This window comes from Eulemur rufifrons, chromosome 25, assembly GCF_041146395.1.
Source record: "Eulemur rufifrons isolate Redbay chromosome 25, OSU_ERuf_1, whole genome shotgun sequence".
NCBI lineage: Eukaryota > Metazoa > Chordata > Mammalia > Primates > Lemuridae > Eulemur > Eulemur rufifrons.
The window spans coordinates 14,079,727-14,091,883 of record NC_091007.1 but is presented as its reverse complement, the minus strand read 5'-3'; the positions used below and the strand labels follow the sequence as shown (position 1 = coordinate 14,091,883).

Genomic DNA, 12,157 nt, shown 5'->3' with positions numbered 1-12,157 from the left:
GTTATAGCATATGTGTCAAATAAGAACACTTTTTGGAAGAGCGTTATACATTTTGAAGTGGCGTGCATGTAAAGGAGAAAACAGATATTCTTGTTTTTCATCAGGTTGAACATTAGCAAATGAAATGCAAATAGTAGTTTTTGGTTTTCATAGGTCAAAATTGATGTCCAAGTTAGATGCTAGACTGAATATGTATATGTATTTACATATCTGTCTCACATGCAAGACAGTAAAGTCATAATGTTATCTCTGCAGTCACACATTTTGCTGACTTTCTCCCACTTTCCATTTCAAGCAAGTGCCTGACATCCTCTTGCCCCAAGCCATGGGCAAGTAGGTCATAGGACTAGATCCTGACTTTACACGAACTCTTTAAAATTTCCATGCCCTGGAAATGATACAGCAGGGGGACATTGTATTGAGTTTCTGCATTTTCCTTGGCCATTATCTCCTGTTGCTCAAATTCTTTATCATGCGCTTCATTTCCGGTGGCCAGATTCCCTACCTTTTATTGCCTGATCTGTTCTCTGAAATATTCCTGATCTGCCCATGCTACATTGTCCAGACATTCGGGTCCTTGATCTTTATCTTGCATCATATACCTGACACATGCGCATTAAACTTGTTTACTAGTCTGTCTGTCAAGCTCTTACTTCTCTCCTGTCTAACTGTCCTGATAAGTGTGTGCCCTGGACCACAATGACCTGTTGCTGCCCTCCCTACCCGACAGGGACTCTTCTCACCTGTCTGTTTTTCCAGCCCCAGCCATTCACCTCAAACCAAGAACTTGGGGTCTCTGAGACCCAGACAATCATTTACATTCATTTTCTCATATTCGTCTATCTTCAAATCATATTGGGGACTCATTGAGTCAGTTTCATATATGTCTATCTGTTGAAACATATACACACTCATTCAATGTAATCAGTACTGAGGTGTGTCCATATATGATATGTAGTGTAGCTTGTAAATAAGAATGCCTAATGTAAAACTTCATCTGGGAATTCCTTGTGGATCAATGATATTCCCTAAGAGTGAGCATTTGAATTGACTAGTTTAAGAAAAAGCCAAAGGCAATGCAGTTTTAAGTCTTTAAAAAATATATTGCATCCCTATATCCAATAACTGCTTACAGAGTATCCTCTGCAATGGCATAACGGGAATTTCTTTCATTGTACTCGAATAATGAGTCTTCATATGAAAGACTGATTTATACAACATTGGCAATGGGATTCACTGAGGAAAATCCCAATTTTGATGTTAGCTAGACTCTTCAATCATGGTATAATTTGCGTCCACAAACTAGTCTTAATGATACGGTTTACATGAATAGAAATAGCATCTCGGTCTACCTGCTATTCTTGCATTCTGTATTGCTTTTATCTTATCAAATAACTGCCCCAAATTATGTAGTTCTTGTCAGGAAACTACATATGTATCCATACTGTACATTCCTTTATTTATTTTTGTCTTATTTTGGGAGATGGCTCACATATGTTCACGTGCATGCAGATACACACCATATGGATTTGTGCCATGAGAATATTATTAAAGACTCTTTAATTTGGGGAAGAAATTATTTCCTTTTCCATCAAGAACAAACCCTGCTTATATTTGTAGTTTGAATTATAGCTACAAGTTGGGGAGTTTATCCTGGCTTAGAGAGCTACAGTGAGAAACAAATCTGAGAAAAATAAATGCAAGCTGAAATTCCTATCTAAATGTAGTAAGTAAATTGCCTAGTTTATTCTGAAGCAAAATAGCAGGAATTCTTCAATCTAAAGCTATCTAGTCCTATTTAAGCCATATTATGTCTTTGCTCAGTTCTGTCGGAGAACATTCACAGACTTATTTTTTCCAGAGAAAAACCAGTTAGCTTCGAAATCAAAACATACTGCTTTTCTGGGCTTGCGAGACTAATCAAGTTTAACTGGCAAATAATTTAAAAATGTAACAAATTTGGTATTTTCTCAATATTTAGGAACTGCAGAGTCCCCAAAATATTATAATATTTTAGAAGTTCTTACGTGAGAGAACTAAGCCAACTATAGAAATGAAATGCTGAAATCTAATGTGTATATGTATAGTTGATAAAGTACAAACTATGTGTTTCCTTTTGCAGTTAGCAGGTGATAGTCTTTAAATATTCAATTTTTATTTTATTTAAACAATGTTATAAATCTGATTATTTAAACTTAGGGAAGAGAATAGTAATCTCTTGGGTTTAATTGTATTTTCAAGTAAATCCTTCATATGTTTATGGCAATAACGCTTATCACTGTTCTGATACTGACTTGGTGGGGGGGAGGACACTTTTTAGCCAGGGTTGTGCAAAATGATTTTGAAGATGGTTAGGTGCCGTCATTATGGGGTCATCGTTACTTGGTGGGAAAGTGATTGAAGTCACATTGGGAGATGTGATAGTGAACATAGATTTGAAATTACTCATACAGGATAAGGTGACTGAATAATTGACCTGGATAAAACAGGTTGGTCTTAGCAATAGGAAGCAGAAACAAAGATTACACACACACACACACACACACACACACACACACGGCGCGCGCTCGCTTATGCGCGCGCTCTCTCTCTCTCTCTCTCTCTCTGTCTGTCTCCAGTGGCTAGAATGACCCTCAAAAGAAATCTAAAAGCCATTGCTTCAGAGATGATGCTACTTTTGTGATTTGAGTTTGCTTTTCCAAGAATGAATGAATGGTTGTCTCCATAATTCCTCCCAGAGATGTTCTAGCATACCTCATCAGACCACATACACATAAACTTCTTGTTGAATGTATTCCCCAGAGTTTGTCACACACACAGAAAAGTTAATGACACATAGAGTAACTTCTGCGAGCCTAAGAAGCCTGGCTTGCTTGTGTCCCCAGGCATTTAAGCTCAGTTTTCTTTGCCTCTCCCTTCCTCTTCCTCCCACTCCCTCCTGCAGGAAGGGATGGCTGCCTACTCTTCAAACCAATCTCCTTACTCCTAGAGTCTTCTCTGCTCTCCAGATCAAAGTGCTTTTGCACTTTTCTCCATTCACAATGGTTATTTGGAAATTAATTGCATACTGTTTTGTTACTTCTTTCACGATCATTTTGGCTTAGTATTGTCAAGAGTTAGGGTTCTGGAGTCAGATTATTGGCATTAAATCCTGGCTCCCACTCAGCTCTGATATTTGACCAAGTTACTTCACCTGCTAACCTTCAGATGCTTTATCTGTGAAAAGGGGATCATGGTGACCCATATACCAGCTGAAGCATGTGACGGGCTAAGCACAGGGCCTGGCACATCGTAAGTAAGGGAACTGGCCATCCCAAATTGCTGGAGGCTGAGGGTGTTCCCGGGAATCAGAACTTTCAGAGCTAAAACAAGGAAAGTCTTGAGCAAACAGAGTTATAAGCATTTAATTTATATTATCAAACTTTTATTGTATTCATACTTTGTATTTCTGGGGAAGCAGAATTTTATGTTACATCTTTACCCCCATTAACTTTCATAGGCGGGGACACACCTAGGTGCTTAAATACTTTTATGTATATTGCATTTTCTTAAAAGAGATTTGCAGGTTGTACAGCAGTGGGGATGTATTTAATGCCAAAGAACTGTACACTTACAATAGTTAAAATGATACATTTTATGATAGATATATTTCACTGCAATAAAGAGATGTACAAACTTAGAGTGATAATAGTAATAATGTTATTACCATAATATAGTAATATTCTATATTGCTGTAAGTAGCATAGATTACGTATAGTAATTGCAATAAAGTTTAGTTAAAATTAGAAAATTAAAACAAAGATAATATGGGAGTCTAAAAGGAAAAAATTGTTGGGAACCTAGTATTGGCTTGGGAGATAATTTTTGATTTTGCAAAAACACTTTTTGGTTGCACAGTCCTCCTTTTTTGCCAGCTGGTGACCAGGTCCTGCTCTGGTCAGCTCCCAGAAAGTGCGGTCTCCTCGCCCTTGCTGCCTTGTGCGATGGCCCTACCAGGAGTGTTATGCATTAACCTCTGAATTATTCTATGATGAGCTTCCTCTTGACTTAGATTTCTTCCACAGTCCCTGGTTGCATCTTGAGTCCCAGCTTTAAACATCTGCCTCCACGGGCATTGGAAACAAGACACCGGGGAACTGGAGAGGGAACTTGGGAATAGCATGTTTAAAATAGGGCCACATATGTCCCTAAATTGTTGTCAGGTGAGGGAGAAGGAAGCCAATGGTAGTTCAGTAGTTCTGCATCGTGGCTGCCAATTGGAAAAAGTAAAACAGCAATACCCAGTTCCCCCTACTGCCACCTGAGATTCTGATTTAATTCGTCTGAAGGAGCTGAACATAGTATGTGTTAAAAGATCCTGATTGAATTTAATGTGCAGGTGGAGACCACTGCAAGTAACTGATCCTTCACTGTCCTTAGTCCGTAATCTCCTTTCCTTCCTTCTCACAGTTCGTTGCCTCTGCTGAGAGCTGCAAATTTAATACATAAAATAGTAATGATTGCTTTTACTTTTACATATGATTTCCACAGTTTGAGCCATTATTTTGTATCACAATGATGATTAGGCATTTAAAACTTGGCGGTTTAAATTCAATTATAGATCATTTCATTTTTATATTAAAGGCTGTGTCTTCATAGTTTGTTATTCAGCAAGCTTGTTTCGTAGGCAGTTGCCTATTCATAGCTTATAATTAAGAACTAGCAAACTAAAACCAAAAGGCAGTATGGCTCGTTTCTGTTTTCTGCAGGGAAGGAAAAGGATTTTCTATCACACTAAGGATTCTGTCAGATGAAAAATAAAACATCTTGTTGCTGGATTCAGCATAGACTTTGTGGATTCAGTTCCCATTTAAGGCTTGTGGGGAGAATCAGACGCCAATAGGACTTGAGACTCTGACCTGAAACTCTTAATGACATGTATAAAAGCTATCAGAGCACAAAAATCCACATCATGGGCCTACTATATTACCACATAGCTCAACCACCTTAATCGTGGAGTAGATAGGATTTAACTAGGATAAAGCTAATTATTTAATATTTACTTCAAGATTAACAACATCTTCATAATTTCTCTTTTAGCAGTGTCTCTTTGATTGTCTATATAGGGATTCTTTGTCCTAAAACCCAAAAGCAAAACCTCATTAAATTCTTTGACATGCATTAGCTCATAAAACCATAGTTGTGTTAGAAAATATGAAAATAATTCCTATGACAATATCGTAGACTCTTTATTGGAAAATTTCTGAAGGATGATTTTTTCCTTTTTCTGGATTTTTTTGAACAAGTAAGCCTATAAGAAAAAAACCCAAATTATTTTCTCTGTTCATGTTATATCTATAGTTAGTCAATAAAGTACTTTTTTTTTTTTGATGTTTGGAATTTGGCCATCAACCCTTACTCTATTATCACTGTGGGGCTTTCACCATCTCCACTTTTTCTACAATGTCTTGAGACCTTTGCTGTGGCTTCACTATATGAAGATAATTATTCTGCTGTCTTCCTGCTTAATCGCTCAGTCTCTATTTTATTTTATTCTGTAAAGTGGGAATGATACCTATTTTAGGTAGTTGTGATACCTATTTAGGTGATTAAATGACAACATACAAAGCACCATGCACACCAAGGATATTTAAATAATATTCTCTTCTTTCACTTGCTCTGGATACATCTCCCAAGGTGGACTTCTTTTTGGGCACTTTTCTCTTTTTATTGTGCATATATTTCTTCCATTCATTTACTCCAATCTTTATCTTTACATATATCTTCTCCTTTGTCCAGTTTCAGACTTGTTAAGTCTCTTAAAAATGTTCTCTTCTTCTCTTTTCATCTTCTGTTTATGATCTCTATATCTACCCACTTCTTTTTCTTGGTTTTATCTCCTATTTTAAAAATAAACATTAAAGCGAAGATATTAGTATGGGCTGTTGGTGGAAAAACTTTATTGTGTAGTTGAAGAGACATTTGGGTTTTATGTTAATATTGTAGGATATTCCAAATAGAGGCTGAAATGCTTAGAGCTTTAGTCAGCTTCCAGATCTTTGGTTAGTAAATCTTACCAATGTGAAATGAAAGTCGAGTCACACTCCTGTGTATTGTTGTCACCTTATGATAACTAAAGCTATTGTTTGTGGCTTTAATGTTATTGAAATGAAAAACCTTCAACCTCAGGACTCGTTGGTTGAAAAACCATTGCACCTTTACCATCATCCATCTGTACTGGTGCTAATGGTGTCTGACCACTAGTTTAATAAAGAGGGCACTGTGTGTTTTTCTCCTTGAAAAGAAGTTCTTGTTTGTTGCAAAATTAACCTAACATCTTGCTTTTTCAAAACCCTTTGAACTCCATATTTTCACGGAAGAAATCATATGTGGAATAGCTATTTCTCAGCCAAATTATCAATAAATCCAATTTCCAAAGCCATCGCTTTAAACTTTCTTTTGCTTGTTTTCCTTATGTTTCCAACAAAGCATTCATGTTGCTTAAGAGTAGAAAAGCAATGTTTATGCCTCTTTGTAAATTGGCATTTGCTTTTACTCAGTTGATTCCTCTAGGCTCTCAGTTATATTTTTCATAACCCTAATAGGAGCTTCCTAAAAACTCTTTTATTGCACATGGTGTAAGATAGATAGCAAGGTTTTATAATCTCAAAGGAAGTTTTCATTAAGCAATTCAGCCAGAGAGGGAAATGAGAGTAATTGATAAAGGCATGAAGAGAAAACATAAGGGCAGGATGGATTACATTTACTGCAAAGTTTCTCATTCTAAACATTCTTCTCTGCTCTCTCCAACCTGCACACATTACTTTCTTTTCATGCTGTATTTGAAACTCAGATATGAGCAATTTAGCAGGCATGAACATACCTGTTTTTTGAAAGCCAAAGTTAGAGAACATTGCTAAACAACATTCTTGAATTGCCAGTACTTGTGGGCTCTAAGCTGGGATTGTGATGGATGAATTGTGTGAACATAAATGTATTACAGAGTATGAGATGGCATATTTTTTTCCCTGTCGTTTCTTGGAAGTTTTCCCAAAATATTTTAAGGTGGTTGTACTGAACTCCGTCCATCAAAAATTAAAGTTCCTAGTTGAAAATACTGTAATAATAGATTTGCTTTAATTTTTAAGTAAATTTACAGAGATGTTTACATTTAATCTTTAAAACTTACAGATAGATTCAAGAAATAATTAATGAAGCAATGACTGGTTTAAATGGTTAAAAACCAGTTCAAGACTACCAGTCTGGGGTATGCAGTCTGAGTCATTGACTTATTTATTTAGTTGGAAATGCTCTAAGTATCTAGAGCCATTTTCTTAATTGAGTAAAGGGCCAGGTGCCCAGGGCCATCACTGTTTTAGGAGGGCAATTGTCACTCCTCTTATTCCTGGCATGCTGTGGATATAGTGGACAGTGATAACTATTAACATTTATGTAGGCTTACTGTGTGACAGGAAATGCAGTAAGCCCTGTGCACACATGAACTAATAAATATTTGCTGAGAGTTGAGGGAGTGAATAAATGTCCAATGCTTCCAGCTCTCAATACATAGAAAAGCCTCTTTTACTCAGCTAATTAAGTGGGCCTGGATATCTATGGGAATTTCATTATTTTTTTCTTTGCAAGTACATTCTGACAATATCCTTGACATCTCTCGACAGTAAATATTTAAATTGAGTTGATTATGTTAATGAGTGCTGTTTTCTGAAGTATTTGATGTTTAATGATGTTTTAGTAACTTTCCATTATACTATAATTCAAGTGAAGATCTTGGCAGTTTCTCTTTGGTGCCATATCTGGACATTTTGTAACAACATTGTAAGATAAATTTATTCAAACACTATTTTAAAAAGTCCCCACTCAATCTAATATAATTATCATCTGGAGAACGCATTAAGTGATTTGTAATTTTCTCATGAATAAATTTCTTTAAAGTATTGATGATCTCACATATCATTAGAGTGAATTTGTCACTTATAAAATATTAATTATTCACATCACCCAAGAATTACATCTTCTTACTCTTTTTATATAATAAAAACTGTCCTGATTAAATCAATACATTATAATTAGTTTATATGCCTAACCTGATTGAACAAAAATGGCAAAATCTTATGGATTTTATAGCACATATAACATACAAATTTGACTAATGTATCATATAATTATTAAAATCATAATAGAAGGCATGCTACTAAAATACTCTCATTTATAGCCCTGGCTTCTGGTTACAAATATTATACCTAAAGATACAGAGAAACACACACAATCATTGGTCTACTGATTTTGTAGCGTTTTTAATCTAGTTTTTCTCTAGAATTCAGAGTTCTTTAAAACAGAAACTATGCCTTTTGATTTTTTATTTTTAATTATTATCAGTAAATAATTGTTATATATATTTATAGGGTATATGTGATGTCTTGATACAGGCATATAATGTGAATTAATCAAATTAGGGTAACTGGGATATTCATCACCTCAGGCATTTATCATTTCTTTGTGTTAGGAACTTTCCAACTCTACTCTCATAGTTATTTTAAAGTATACCCTAACTTATTATTGATTATAGTCACCTTGTTGTGCTATCAAATATTGTTCATTCTATCTAACTATATTTTTGCACCCATTAACCGTCCCCACTTTATCCCTCCCCTCCCCTCTATCCTTCCCAGCCTCTGGTAACTGTCATTCTACTCTCTGTCTCCATGAGATCAATTGTTTTTAATATTTAGCTCCCACATATGAGTGAGAACATGGGAGATTTGTCTTTCTGTGCTTGCCTTATTTCACTTGATATAATGTTCTCCAGTTCCATTCCTGTTGTTGCAAATGGCAGGATTTCATTCCTTTTATGGCTGCATAATATTCCATTGTGTATATGTACCACAATTTCTTTATCCATTCATCCATTGATGGACACTTAGGTTGATTCCAAATCTTGGCTATTGTGAATAGTGCTGCAATAAACATATGAGTACAGATATCTTTTCAATATACTGAATTCTCTTCTTTTGGATATGTATCCAGCAGTGGGATTGCTGGGTCATATGGTAGTTCTATTTTTAGTTTTCTGTTCTCCATAGTGGTTGCACTAATCTCCATTCCCACCAACAGTGTACTAGGCCTCCCCTTTCTCCACATCCTCACGGGCATTTGTTACTGCCTTTTTGATAAAAGCCATTTTAACTGGGGTGAGGTGATATCTCATTGTAGTTTTGATTTGCATTTCTGTGATGACTAATGTTGAGCATTTTAAAAAATACGCCTGTTGGCCATTCGTATGTCTTCTTTTGAGAACTAGCTATTCAGATCCTATGCCCATTTTTTAATCAGATTATTTGATTTTTTCCTATTGAGTTGTTAGAGCACATTATATATTCCAGTTATTAATCCCTTGTCAGATGGGAAGTTTGCAAATATTTACTCCCATTCTGTGGGTTGTCTCTTCACATTGTTGATGTTTCCTTGGCTGTGCAGAAGCTTTTAGCTTGAAGTGATCCCATTTGTCCCATTTTGCTTTGGTTGCCTGTGCTTTGGGGTATTACTCAAGAAGTACTTGCCCAGACCAATGTTCAAAACAGGAACTTTGCCTTTTGAATATCATAATTAGTGATGAGGACAGTAGAAACTGAGTGAATACTGTTTCGATACTACTTTTTTAATGTAGAAGGATAATGTTTATGAAATTCTTTAAGTGGTTTGGCTTCTCAGGCTTTGTAACATACTTAGCTGACTTATTTAGTCTTGACATATGGCCAAAATAAAATGAAGAATTCATATATTCTAAGTAAATTTTTTTTTAAAGAGTATAGACTTATGAACTGCTGAACAAATAATATGTTGCTAAACATACATTATATTTATCATCTTTGTAAAGGTAACATTCAGCTGTATGTTTTGAAATATTGAGAGTATCCATTACATGAGAAGAATCCTATGAAAACATTTATACTTTCTCATAGATTTGGTAATCCAATTAAATTTTTAAAAAATTCTTATTTAGAGAATTCCTAAAAAGATTACATGGTCAAATAAAAACACAGTTTTGTTAAGGGATTATGGGAGATTTTCATTTTGTGTTTGTTGTTTTAACATAACATCTGCAATAGAGTAATAAAACTATTAATTTTTGAAATATGTTTTAATTGCATGCTAAATTGATTTTCTGTATATGTCCTTAATTACTGAGATATGTACTAATTTAGAGGTTGCTTATAACACTGTTACCCAAATTTCACATGACTCCGAGAATGGCATTTTGTTTCAGAAACTTCTAGCAGAGCATGAAGTCACTTTCAGGGCTTGGGCAGGGTCTTTTGAGGCCAACTTTAAGGAATCTTTGCATGTGTGTGTTTAACGTACAGCACCTGTGCTTCCTGGAGCCTATCAGCAAAGCCATTCCCAAGGCTACGGGTACATGCACCAGACCAGTGTGTCCTCCATGAGGTCAATGCAGCATTCACCAAATCTAGTAAGTATCGCACTCTTCCTCCTCCTCTGGTCTTCCCATTTCTCCTCAGACATATAGATACATGTGGAACAGAGTTGACTTGAATACTGGACATTTCCCTGTGAAGATAAACGATGATGTGTTGCCTCTTATGCAGCTTTTTTGAAGGAAGCAAACAACTTACAGAGGTAAACTGTTGAGAAAGGCAGGCATTCATAAGTGTTATGTAAAACAATAAAATCTACAAAGAATCTATCAGCACAATATCCAAGTGTAACTTCATGATTAGCATTAGCCAATTAAGATCTTTATTCAAGCCTGAAAAGCATAAATATTTGATGGTCATTTAAACAAGTTAATACTGATATTAATCAAAATGGCCATAAAAGCCAAATGTGTCTTCAAATCCCCCTGTTGGGAATCTTGAAGTACTGGTTCATTCATTCAGTGTAAAATTTGGAAGCAGTGTTCAAGGTCATCTGGTTACACTTGGCATCTCATGCTGAAAATGCTTCTCCAAGCCTTGACTCCATCCCTTAGCCTTTGCCTGAACTCTCATAAACAGGTAACTCTTCTAAGCCACGAGGAAACTTGAACTATTCTAAAGTTCTTTGGGTCCCAGCCAATTTCCTCAGTCTATAAATGCACTTGATTTTGAGATTGTCTGATGTTAACATTAGCGAAACGCTTAGCCTGAAACAAAAACAAATATAAGAAAACTCAGTTTAACTTTTCCTCATTATAGTAGAGATTTCCTTCCATGTACCTCAATATTCAGAACATTTATAGGCTAAATTTCTCCCTTGGTAATACAAAAACCTATGAAGTGAGTGTATTAGGACTTTTTATTTTCTTGTTATTTGCTTTACATATTTTTAAGAGGAAACAAAAATTCTTAGTACTTATAAAAGTTTATTGCCAGGGGAGACCTGGACCTGTCTACCACTACGGCAGGTTTTGTTTTCTGAAAAATGTAGAATCAGGGAGGATCCACGTAAACTAAGCTTTCTGGGTTATCTGAAGCTGGGGGGGAAATGGCTTTATCATTCCAAAACCTACCGTTTTGATGGGTTGGCTATTGCACTGAGTGGCTTTCCCTATCCCCATTCTTGCCCCCAAATATTATGCTTTTTGCTAGACAAGAAAACTTGAGATCAACCCAATTAGACTCTAGGCTCTGGTTGACAGATTTCCAGAAATAGATGTACTCGAAAACATTCGTAATAGTTACTTACGCGTGGGTTGCTTTGTTGTGACTGGAATTTGTGGCTGTAACTGTTTTGGTATTCATCATCTAATCCCTTGTTCCTTTCTCAGAGGACCTACCGAGCCATGTACGATTACAGTGCCCAGGATGAAGACGAGGTCTCCTTCAGAGACGGCGACTACATTGTCAATGTGCAGCCCATCGATGATGGCTGGATGTACGGCACAGTGCAGAGAACTGGGAGAACGGGGATGCTCCCAGCCAACTACATTGAGTTTGTTAATTGATTCTTTTCTCCTTGCCCTTTGAGCTTTATTCTAATGTATTCTAAACTGATCTTTTTAAAAGATAGAAGATACTTTTAAGACAACTTGGCAGTTATTTTACAATAATGTATCCTTCCTCTGACAATTAGACACACAGGTACCAGGACGAAGGAATGACTTGTGGGCTGAAAACGGCAGCATTTTCAGTAATTCCTCTGAACAAAAATCATTACGTCT

At 36.0% G+C, this 12,157-nt stretch overlaps 1 protein-coding gene across 3 annotated transcripts in view; it reads left to right on the top strand.

The window, feature by feature from the left end:
* Positions 1-11,941, top strand: part of NEBL (nebulette) — a 321,698-nt gene extending 309,757 nt beyond the window's left edge. For all 3 annotated transcript variants that reach the window (XM_069458754.1, XM_069458753.1, XM_069458752.1), the window contains 2 exons: positions 10,362-10,468; positions 11,765-11,941. In XM_069458754.1, the coding sequence (XP_069314855.1) occupies positions 10,362-10,468; positions 11,765-11,941 (284 nt within the window). The remainder of the gene's footprint in view (positions 1-10,361; positions 10,469-11,764) is intronic.
* The last annotated feature ends 216 nt before the right edge of the window (positions 11,942-12,157 follow it).